Source organism: Chelon labrosus (assembly GCF_963514085.1).
Source record: "Chelon labrosus genome assembly, chromosome: 11".
NCBI lineage: Eukaryota > Metazoa > Chordata > Actinopteri > Mugiliformes > Mugilidae > Chelon > Chelon labrosus.
The window spans coordinates 16,998,237-17,010,798 of record NC_140344.1 but is presented as its reverse complement, the minus strand read 5'-3'; the positions used below and the strand labels follow the sequence as shown (position 1 = coordinate 17,010,798).

Here is a 12,562-nt window from a genome sequence, read left to right as displayed (position 1 = left end):
AATGTGTATACACTTAATGTATGCAATGAGCGAGCGCGCGTGCCTGTGCCCTCCGACATGATGGCCCTGACCCGACCAGACAGACAGCTTCAGAGTGCTGTTGGCTGAAAGGTGAGTGCTTCTCTAAAACAATACACGGGTGAGTTCATTTCAGCAGCATGGTAATGGAAAAGAATATCTTGCATCACCCCACTTAATGGCAAGACAGGTATGTGTCATGAGCCAAATGGCTGCGTGTTCTATAAATACCCGAGGCAAGGATGTCTCAAGTAACTCCAAGCACAAGTTTGAGAGTCTGGGGATTAGGTCGGCTAATGTGCATGGACTCAAACTTGAACATCCTGCAGCACTATCCTTCTGTGAGAGGATGCAGAGACTCTTAAAACTTCTTTAAACACATTTACGTCTACCTAAACAACCTCTCTGGTAAAGCAAATGGCCTGAGCAGACTCTGCTCATTATTCATTTTTCTTTCTTGAAATCTGAATTTGGATCATTTTTTTTTATTATTATTATTTTTTCACAATTCCATTGTTAGCGTACCTTTCTGGAGGCTTTGGCCAAATTGTCAGGGTCAAGCAGGTAGATGTGATCCCTGGCTCCCAACAGAAGGCGACCTCTCTCCTCGTCCAGCAGCAGCGAGTGGGAGTGAAGGCCATCGGAGGGGCCTAAAAACAGAGATACGCTGCCAGCCTGCAGCAGTTCTAGCCAAGAGCAAGAAAGAGAGAAACAAAGTGATTAGAGCCTTCCAGACAAATTGCCTACATTTTTTAAAAATGCGCCATCCAGCGTTAAATTACAGTGTCTCAGAGAACATACTTCAGGAGGATTACACTGTCAGGATGAATTTATTCTATTCCGTTTACGTCCAGTTGAATCGCAGTCCAACACTGGCTTGCCTTGGCTTGACTTGAAATTGCTTAATCCTCTGTGGTTCAAGTCAACACGTTGGCTACACTTACTGGTAGAGAAGATATACAGTAGCAAACATTTGGACAGTGCATTACCTCAGTAGGTGCACTATCAGATATCTTAATCAGGGTATTTTCATTGGTGCTTTATTGCCCATGAAGATATCGCTCAGTTCAAAAGCAGCTGTTAAAGCATACGAGGGATTTGTTTGTTCTAAAACTGTCTCTCTACCAGTATGTCCCTAACTAGACCTCATTTGCAGACGACTGAACGTCATCATAAACATGAGCTGTGGCTGTATCATGTACCAAGGGCAATGTGAGATAAGATCATGAACGGAGCAGGTGGAGTATCTGTTGTTTGCCCGTTAAATGAACGCAGAGTTTGCTTTTGATTATGTATATTTTTCTACTAGTAACATGTAGAATATACAGTTAAAACATAGGCTGGTTCTATTAGTAGGTGCTGGACTTCCAGCTTCCAACGTTCATTTAAAAGAGAGGTTTTTGGGAGCTGAACACTGGCCGCATTCTCAGCTCTGCATTGTATCCTTGATCTCCTTGATCTGAGGAAATCTCTTCTATGGCCAGGCTCTTTTCTGTGCACCAGTATAGCAACATGCCTTGAATAAACACTGGGTCAGCGCGGGGGAGTCCTGTGGGAGTCACTCTGAAAGGATTGACATTGTGATTACCCTCTTGGTGTGAAGGATTGGAGAGGTTACCAACCTTCAATATTTGAACTTCTGGGACCCCCTCCGCACCACGCAGCCCCGCTTAATACCTCCTTCTATACACGAGCTCACACACACACACACAGAACCCCCACATGCTGATATCTCCCACTTCTACGCATACATCATAACCCCCAGCAGACGAAACCTCACAGGGAGATTATGCCTGCTAGCGCTCGGCTAACGGTAATCTGTTCTGTAAACACGCAGCACTATGAGCCCATTGAAACAGTCTGCTAAGCTGTCGCTGCTTTGGGTTGCGCTCCACACCTTTTTCCAAAGAAGAGAGCCCTCAGCGTCCTGAATGGCTCTTGATTAGCTCCACTGCTGGAGCTTGGAGATGCTCTTATTTGACCAAGATGTCACCAAGCAATGGGTTTAGGCTCTGCTGATGAAGTAGACTTGAGGTTTGATGATGTTGTAGAGCTGCAGGCCTCTCTACCAGTGCGTTATTAGCCACATATGTGGAAAGACATTTAACCCTTTAACACCTAAGCCTCAAAATGCCCAGCTGGACTTTTTTTTTTTTTGCTTTTTTTCGACTATGTCAGAAAATGTCATGTAAGTAAGTGCTTTTGCCCATTTATCCAGAATACCTGAAACTTTTTATAGAGTTTTAGTGAAGAAAACGCTGCAACCGTACAAGAATAACAGATTTAATAGATGTTAAATTCAGAATTTGGAAAGAATAAAACTACGTACAATGAAATTAGTGAGTCTTTGTCTCTTAAAAGACCAATATACATAAGAGGTGGCTTCACTGTATTTAGACGAGCTAAAATTAAGCTGTTTGCTCACTTCACATTGTCAGCCTGCTATTAATATGCATTGTAAGCTGTTCTGTTGGTGGTTTTAGAATATACAAAGTAGCATGGATCAAGTGTTAGGTCGGGCAAAAATGTTCATTATGATGAGCTCACACGCAAAACATCTGTTTCACTGAACTTTGTTTTGATTTACTGTTACAGGTTAATTATTCAACTTTTTATAGAAGGAAGTGTTTTTACAGAGTCAAATGAACTGCATCTATCCTTTGAGTAATGGATGTGATGCATGGGGCGCAACTTCACCCTTTTAGTCACACACCAAAAACAGACGCATACCAACAATGTGACTGAGCCGCACGCTAAATTGGTTTAATCTATTTACATCATGAGCAGATGACTTTCCTTTTCATTGGCGGAAGGCCACGTGACTCTGGATGAACTTATGCTTCAAGATGTGTTTTGATGTGAGTAAAGTTCACAAGTTTGCAGTTGGAGGCAGATGTTTTTTGGAGCTGTTGATTCATTCGGGGATGGTTTCACTTTGATCATTTCAACCCTTTGCTCACTGAAGGGGGATTGGTGGTGTGATGTTTGAAAAGTGATCTCTGCTGGGTGTTGCTGCTTTCGAGCAGTGTGCACTGACGGGATGACGACAAGATGTGTGCATGATGCGAGCACTGGGTTGAGGTTTTGGTTTTGAGGGATTCTTCTTTGCCTCAGTCACTCTGACTGAGCGAGCCAAACAGGGACATTGTTCTAATGTCGTTAGCCAGGGGTCCAAAGGAAACGGCTTGCTATGCCGTGCTCGCAGTCAAACCCACACACCCTGATAGAGTTAAAAAATGTTGCATAAAATATGTAGCCCCATTAAAATGCAATCATATACTGTATGACTGCTGTGTTTTATCGCCTGGTTGGTTTGGAACTGACATAAAACGAAATAAACTGTACACCTAAATACTAGCCTAACTGTTGAGTAAATACTGTCCCTTGCAATCATTATTCCTTCAGCTACCTAGATATATTTATGTTGGAGACTTAGGACACGTGTGTATCTATTTCCAGCCATACTTGGCTTTCTGGAAGCCCTGACCAAAAGGGAGCTTTTGGAAGTTGGAGTTTTTTTTTTAGATCACAGTGGGAATTCAATTTTATGGAGCAAACTGAAGTTCATTTATGTGGTTCCTTGTAGCTGATACGTAGCACGAGAGATTGAGACTTTGAAGTAAAGTTTGCACAGCAGTTTAGAATTGGTTTTAAGGGGAGCAATAATTTTGCTTTCCCCCCGGTGGCACAAAGCAAACAGCTTCAGCTGACGCAAAACTAAACACACAGACACGGTATACATTGCAGGGACTAGAGAATATACACACAGCAGACTGAACTGCAGTGTCCCGTGGACCAGGAGCGCCAGCGTTTAAAGTAGATGCTGAATGGGACGAAGACAAATATGACAGGACAGCAACAACTGTGTACCATATCAAAAGCAAATATTAGCATATTGCCATCAGCGTCATAAATTATCGAAATGTAAACTTGGCTTGAGGTTAATGTAAAAAAGGATTTATGTGATGGGGGGGTTTAGAGATTGTGCCCATGTTTCACAAAAAGTGACAAGAAAGTAACAATACTGACAAACGGGGAATTATGGAGTGGGCTAATGGATCAGTAAGTGCGTGTTAAATCTTTTGACTCTGCGTCAGTGGTGTTTCAACCACAATTTAGTTTAACGGTGAGGGTGTTTAACTCTATTCTCATTCCCTTTTTCCTGTGTACGATAAGTCATGAAGAAAAAAAGATGAGCGGAAAGAAAAATGTTACAGGGAGTTAGACAAAACCTGACATGTATGGGCTTAAAAAATACTGAAACCCAACTAGAAAAGCATCAAGGAAATTACTGGTGTGAGTAAACATCCATTAGGCCACAGATTACCCAAGCCTCATTTTGTTCAGACTGCACTGGGTGCCAAACAAAAGAAAAAATGCAAATGGTGCATTTATTTAAATGCAAATCTGTAATAAAAATTATAATAGATTGCTCCATTTCTTACCTTTGTGGCTGAGTTGGACCCTGGGGACGCTCTGTTTGATGCCTGCTCCGAAAGGGAGGATGGCTAACAGAATCAGTCCCACTAATGGGACCCCTTGATGGGACAGAACTGTAATCCTCTTCCTTTTGCCGCCATAATTACTGCCAGACAAGCGGAGGAGAGCCCAGACTTGATTTCCAGAGTCCTCTTTCTTCATGGTGTTGTGTCTTGTTCTGTTTTCACTCCGTCTTTTTCTGTAGTCCTGCAGGGAGACCGGTGTAAAGAGTCAACTAAGGGAGGAGCAATCATGTGTGTGTGCATGAGGGTGTGCGCAGTCTCATCTAACTTCACTGAGGATATGTATACACATACTATTCAGCTGTTTCACCATGGAGCCCTACAGGCATGTCCCCATCCTATGCCCATCCTACATCAGCTGTTGCCTATCACTGGCTTTCCCTTTTGTGTCTCCTTTAAATCTGTTTGCCCAAAACAAAGGTCACCCTAACAAAAAAGCGGCGGTCCACCACTCTTTCAGCCGGCCGTGCCTCTTTCAGTTTCTCTCTCTCCCCTCCCTCTCTTCTTCACATGGATAACTCATTTAATTCTTTGCCCAAATGATACTTGCCAATAGTTTCAGCATTGGCTGATGACCCTGTCACTTCCTTTCTTTATTCCCTCTAAAAAATGGACCACGTCTTGTTTGGGACTTCACAGTGAATTGTGAAGCCCTGAACAGCCCATGGAGCTCACTTTTCAGAGTTTGAATTAATGTCTGTGCGACTGCCATTAATTCAAAACTGTGCCAAATGAAGGGACCATTAAGGAAACACTGGCTTTTCAGTCACAAGTAAGCAAAGAGGATTAAAGCACTGCGGCCTGTCTGAATATGTGACATGGTGACAGCACTGAGTTGGAGATACTATATCTTTTGGTTATAACATTTAACACTTAGGAGTTTTGGTCCAAGTCCAACAGAGAACCAGATTACATTGGAAAGTTGTGCATTTAAATACACTTGTGGTTTACAATTTAAGGCAGGGGCACAGTGTGCTACGAAAAGCTTTGAAACTGTGGCAGATATGGACAAATCTCATCGGAAGGGCAATAGTGGAAATGCTGGGAAATACTGCTATAATGCCTTCTAAGGTGACTGGTTAAATGGATAAGTTAAGTCACTATGACCTAACTCTTTTTGTTGTTCGACTCAGGTATCAATACCACCAGTAACCACTTGTTGGTTGTCATTCATCAGGCCGTCACCTGGATGCAAAGGTTATTTTGCTTCTTGAAAAATAATTTGGCTACTCAAAATCATCTGATTCAGCCCTTTACAGTACATACATTTCATTTTAAATGCAGCAAAACCAGTACGAAGGAGCAGTGGCACAGGCTTTGATAATGTGAAATACATTAAAACATTTACAATTCAGCTATCGCACTAATTCAACAAGAAGCGCATTCGCATAACTCACTGTTTAAATTACTTTTTTTAAAGTAGGAAAACAATCAGTTACACTCTCATTGAAATCAAGGAAGTTCCTGCCTAGTTTCCTCTTCATGGAAAGCATGGCCAGTGAATTCAGACTTTCCCTGCCCCAAAATTAGGAACTTAACTATTTCATTAATAATTAGTTAAACAGGACCTGTCCAGGTTGTACCCCGCCTCTCGCCCGCTGACAGCTGGGACAGGCTCCAGCCCCCACGTGACCCTTCACAGGACAAGCGGTTACAGAAGATGACTGAATTAGTTAAACAGTTAATGAATACCTCCGAACCAGGGTTTACATTCAGTGTTTTCAGGTTTTTATCATATTTTATATTTTTATGGTACATAAAAGTATTTAACAGAACCAACTTCAGTGTATCATCCCTCCAAGTCCCGACTGAGCATCATCTGAGTTTTACAACCTGCTTTCCTGCAAATTCTAAAGTTAATAAGCTACTAATTAACCAGACAACTGATGAAAGAATTAATGAATCCATCAAAAGAACGCCTCCCCCTCAGACGTTATTGCTATTCTCATTACTTTCCTTTCAGCCCCCATCTCGGATAACACGCATCAGCCTGTCAAGTGACAACATAAACAATGTCAAGCTAAATTAATAGATTGGGTGCAGATGTAGCAAACACACACAAATATCAGAGATACAGAGGCCAAGTATGCTGCTTCCAGATAGATTGATTTGACATATAGACACGCGGGAGCATAATTACCATTTGGGATAGTGGTATCGTCTCTGTGCAACAGCTGGGAAACTATATAAGATGACAGTTCATGTACATAAAATCCACATCCATGCATAATAAAGTATGCACTGAACTAACACTCATTGGAGTTTGGTGATTTTCTCTGTCCAGTTTTGTCATAAAACGTCATAGGGAGAATCAGGCACCCAGCCGAGTGCCCCGCAGCTTTAAACTGAAGAGGATTAGACCCTGATAAACAGACTGCTGTTTACTTAAGATGACGAATTGAGGCACCTTCACACCTTCAGGGTTAGAAATACAGATATGGGGCTCTGCGTGATGGATGGGCAATCAGCCAAGAGAGTGAGAAGTGAGATGGTTTCGGTCCGTGCAGTCTTTGCACTTTGTGAGCGGCGGAGGTAGTGCTGACAGTGGGGCTTATCCTTCCTACAGTATCTTCGGGAGAGCAGTGACACGATTTCACCCAAGTGAGAGGCATTTGCGTAATGTATCTCTCTTCGTGGCTCGAGTGCCTACATCTGTCAACAGTGCAGAAGCCCTCTAGAAGAGTGGCCCCCACAAACAAAGGAGAAAACGCAAGTGTCATAAAAGGAGCATTTAAACGTCCCCATCTGTTGAGAAAAGGATAACAATAGGACATTCACTGGAGCAGGAAAAGTTGTATTCCATCGATACTTTGATACTACATTGATACTTTGGAAAGTGTAAGTAATGGAGATGAAGAAAAAGAGCTGGTGAGAGGTGAGACAGAGGGGAAACAGGCAGCTTGTGCCATGTGGTTTAAGCTAACACCCCTGTTTCCTGGTGACTAAAGTCCCTATTGTCTTTGGCAGCATGACCAGCGCATGGTGCAGGGGGTGAAGGGAAACGATCCTGATAGGGATGGTGACAGATTTAAAGCTTGCAGCCAAGTGCTGCAGGCTTCTAATCTCGCACCGACATATAGCATCTTTTTAAGTGTGACCGCCTCAGATATATTCCCTTTTCCAGTTTGGGCTCAACATCAAAACAAGTACACTGCGCATATGCCAAAAACCGTCAGCTCATTAGCTTACATAACTTAATGTAGACATTGAGATACCATATCAGAAATTTAAAGTAGCCGAACTTTAAAAAGTAGCTTTTAACATATTCCCAGTAGAAGTCATGAGAAAGAAGCAGATGGTAAAGAAGTGCTCTGGCCGTCGGCATTCTTGCATAGAGACCACCCCTAATGAAGCATTTAGCAACACCCAGGTGCCCTGTAGAGTACGCTATTATCAAATCCCTCCATCTCCACGGGACAGAGTGCATTAGCACCGCTATTTGTCTTTATTCCCTGACCACAGGCATTGACCTGGCAGAACAACATAGGTAATTGTTTCTAGCTCTCAAGACATTAGTTGTTTTTCTTGGCAACAGTCAATCATCTTTTTTTAGTCTTGCATTTAAGCAAGCATGTAACTCCCCTGTGAGTCTGTGTGAGTTCGTGTCTCATAGCTAAAATATGGGACCAGGCCAAACTGTTTGTGTTTTCACCAAACACAATCGATAAAGCTTCTACAAGTTGCTTTGTCCGCCATAACTCCAGTCATAGAGGGTTGTAAAGGAGGAAACACAACATTTTTCCAGCACGGACAAACACCACTCTTACTTTCACTCTTCAGGTCATTGCACTGCAATGAGGGTTCCAGTGAAAGGGTGATTTATCTCAGTTTCAAAAGCAAGCTCAAACACTTTTGGAAGAGCACTATAGTAGCACTGAAAGCTCTGTGTGCAAAGACTGCTAATAAAATTGATCTGAAGGGTCCAACATCTACAACTCTTGCCTCAACTATTTTGCCTTACCAATGTAAACACCACACACACCTCTCAAAAAACTCTCACCGTGTTTAAGTGTATGATGGGAATTAACTTTTGGTGGAGTAAATATGAAACATGTGATCCTTGCGGCAAAGTAAGAGCACGCTGCTCCGAGGTCAACATGCTATTATACTAAAAGCTTTTTGGCAACTTTTACAGAATAAGTTGCTTTTTTTTAACATAATTTATTCACTCAGGTCATAAAGTAAACATCAAGGCCGCGAGCGGTGATTAATTTTAGATGCTAACCACAAACATCTCCACGCCGCTGCTGGGTGAAACTCAGCATTTATCAAGGCAGCGTGCATATCTTTGGGGTAATTCTATATCCTTAAAAAAATGAATTCAAAATAAATGGCCAAAATATCCCCTTACACGCAAAATGTAATAATCCAGATATGATGGAGACAGAGATGGGCTTTGAAGTTGAACATTTTGTCGGAAATTAGCCCTAGATAATGAATGAGTGCATGGTATAAAACATGTAAGGTAAGGATATCTAATACCTCTCCATGGACCAGCGCACAGATTATTTATTTGTTATATGACCCCTCGCCACTAGAAAAGACTGTATTTCCTGCAGCCATTTACCTTCTAATACATCTTATAAATCAGGTTACAGAAAACCTTTCTCACACAACTTGTCAACTCCACATAGTTAACGTCACTGCCCGAGTCAAGGAGTTTATGGGAACATTTCTCAAAGCGAAACATTCAGGCCACATTTTGCACCACATAAACACATTCAAAAGCACCGCATGAAAAATAACAAACATCACATGACACTTCGCTCGAAAACCGCTGTGAATGAAATCGGTGATGCCCAGAAGAGAAGACATTCCAGTGGAATTCCTTCCGCCTTGGACGCGAAAAGTATGTCTGTGGGGAAAACCAGAGGAGATGGATAAAATTCCAACCCCGAGGTCCTGTCTGTCCACATTTGGTCCGACCCTAAGCTGTTATCTCAAAACACTGGTAAGGGAATACTCCGGGAAACTGCCGGCGCAGTAACCAAATACACCCAAGCCAGATAATAATGCCTGCACAGCCTTTATTAAAGATTCACTTTGTGTTTAATGTTGCAGTTTAAGACCAAATGCTGCTGGGACGATGCCAGCTCAGGTCGGCTGTCACACACGGGTTAGTGGAAAGGGGGGGAGAGAGGGGGGAGCGGGAAGAGATACTTGATCTGCGGTTTTTCCTCTTCAATAGAGAAGATGGAAACGGAAAAAACAAAAACAAAGTGAAAACAAAGGCAGGGGCTTTTCCAAACAGAGAACAAACCGTGTAACTGAGAAAATGACACACAGATAAACATGCTGGAAGGTTTGTTGATAATTCACAAGAAAAACAAGTAACTCTACACGTGCAGAACGGGGCATGACGCTGAATGTGTATGAGAGCCTGCATGTATGAACATATGTGTGCGTGTAAGCTAATACCATCCTGTTGTAGGCAGATGGGAGTAATGCGGCATGAAAACAGCGACTGACTCTTATAAGTGGTCTCATTTGTCTCCCAGTGGCCTGAGGATACAGGGGCACACCCATGTATTAAATTCAACAATTCTTCTCAAGCGCATTACTGTCCCCTACAAATTTGAGGATTGACCCTATTGTTATTTGTCAGTCCTGATAAGACTTTTGTAATGCAGGCCCCACACCAGCCTCAGCACAGCCCATTAGGAGACATAGGACAGAGATAGGCCACAGCGCCTCAGGGCAATACAAACCCAGCCGAGCCGTCTGTCTGCAAGCCATTGGCACCTACCCGCTGTATACTCTCTAAACTAACATCACCACTGCAGTAAAGGTGCCTTACTTTGCTTTGTCTGTCTGCACTGAAAGATTCTGGAAACATGACCATATTAGGCAAGGCCCCTGTGCTGCATGACTGCAAGTGAGTTTTAATAATACTTTCCACCCAGAACCTGTTGAGTTTTGGAAAAGCACTCTTTCAGTTTTCATCGCGGCCCAGGAAAAACCCCTCGACACACACTACATCACGTTGTTGGAGAGCGAAACGGTGCTGTAAGCCGCCACTCAAAACACAGCCGAATATTAGGGTATGTGGGGATTTTTAGGGCAGCGATGAGTCCGTCCAAGCACACCACACAGAACAGGAGTAAATTAAAGCAATCATGAGGAAACAGTGAACAATGGAACATACCTCACCAAATCCCCTTACGTAGTCCCACGTAATAACTTTATTCAATTCATTTTCCGAATCATACCAGATAACTCAGAAAAGGTCCCTCTCCAGGCTCGGATTTTAGCAGAAGTCTTTAGCCTTCCCCATCCTCAGCAGAGCAAAAGTCTGACTGTCTGTGTATACAGTTCTAAGTACGCCTGGCATCATCTCACTGACGCAACATTTTTAGTCGGTTTAAAGGAGAAAATCAGACAAGATGTTCTGAGTGTCTTTCTGAGGCCCAAAGCAGAAATCATTTATTTACCACAGTCATGCTGATCGTTCGCCCCAAGATGCTACCAGAGCAATCAATATCTAGACAACAGAAAAAAATCACTGCTTCTTTCTTTCACAACACCCCCCTTTAGCCAAAAGCTCCTTGTAGGGAGTTAGTGGATAAACTTATAGAAGCACAGTAAGTGGAGAGCGGGTCACTGAGACTGTTTGATGTACAGGCGTGGATGGTTAAACGACTGCATGACTACTTCTTTCCTTAGTGCTGCACAGTGGACCACAGAAATATACACACACATCCAGGGAGCTCCATGTCTAAAGCAAGTATGCTCAAGGCAGAAACCTTAATGTAACATACATCCATAATGTTTATATTTTTTTAATGGGGGATAGTACTTGGCTTGAGTGCAACAAGTCACATTTAATTTGGGAGTGTGTAGAGCACCCACGCTCACCTCTCATCTCAAATGTTGTCAAAACACTTGTCACACACATCTGGCCCTCGAAGTTTGACTTTATAGTCAAACTATGTACAGTACATTCTGTGTATACGTCTACATAAATGGATTCATATGAGGCTGCAAGGCCACCTCCATCATATGGCATGTTTGAATACATTAAATTGCACAAAAGGCACATTAACTGCTTCCCTGAAAGGCCCTCAACAATGACTGTTTGAACACACCACAGCTCAGCAGGCGGGGTGATCAGATTCTCCTTCACCTTAGTCTCATATTCCTTTCAAAACCATTTCAAACGTTTTCTGTTCCTGTGCTTGAAACAAAGTTCTTGTTGACATTTGAAGATAAAGTGAGACGTTTTTACTGACAGATTTGTCCAAGCCGTTCAGGAGAGAAGTCACTCCAAAGAATGTTTCACGTGTGTCACTGCGAGCGTAAAAGTTAATGAACTGAAAACTAAAGAAGCAGCCTGTTCAAATCGTCTTTATGTACGTTAATTAAACTCGTTTAATTACAGCGCGACAGAAAGATAATTAAACTCTGCAGCGGTGTAGCAGACACTCAAACTTCAGCTGATTATAATCGATATGGTTTCATCTCACCTGCTTGCGCGCTGAACTTCGTCTCCTCTCACGTGCAGCGCATGCCCAACGGTGCGTAACGCGCCGCGTCTCTGTCTCTAACTGAAAGTTGCCCGATGCTCTGAGGCAAAAAGCAGCCGAAAGTATGACACTTGCACGACCTCGTCCCGACCGAAAGAAAAGTGGACGAATAAACTCCACTTCCCTTAATGTTAGTTAAACGGAAACAGGCGCTCCTGAACTCTCGGTGCACCGTCTGTGTGGTTTGGATGGCTGGTTGCTCTGTGGCAGCTCGCCCCGGGAAGGACAGACAGCAAACTCCCAGTTATGGTGGTGCTGGAGGGGAGGGGCCCTCAGCATCTGTACCGCTGCCAACCAAACCTGAGGTCCAAGTAATCCTTGATAGTACACGGGAAAAGATAAGAAGAACTTCAAATGTTAAAATAATTGAATAATTAATATTAGAACAGCTGTGTAGTAAGTATAATACTGTGTCCAGTTTGTGATACAGAAGTAACACAAAAATGGGCTTAAAAACATTGAATACGAAGATACATAAGTTACACAGAGCACTTCAGACTGAGTTGAGTTCTTTTAGAG

At 42.8% G+C, this 12,562-nt stretch overlaps 1 protein-coding gene across 1 annotated transcript in view; it reads right to left on the bottom strand.

The window, feature by feature from the left end:
• sema3d (sema domain, immunoglobulin domain (Ig), short basic domain, secreted, (semaphorin) 3D) overlaps positions 1–12,217 on the bottom strand; it is a 30,203-nt gene extending 17,986 nt beyond the window's left edge. Inside the window, exons 1-3 of the mRNA XM_084554553.1 lie at positions 11,984–12,217; positions 4,464–4,704; positions 544–704 (exon numbers count right to left, since the gene is read on the bottom strand). Of these exons, the coding sequence (XP_084410679.1) occupies positions 544–704; positions 4,464–4,659 (357 nt within the window). The 5' untranslated portion in view covers positions 4,660–4,704; positions 11,984–12,217. The remainder of the gene's footprint in view (positions 1–543; positions 705–4,463; positions 4,705–11,983) is intronic.
• Positions 12,218–12,562: the final 345 nt, after the last annotated feature.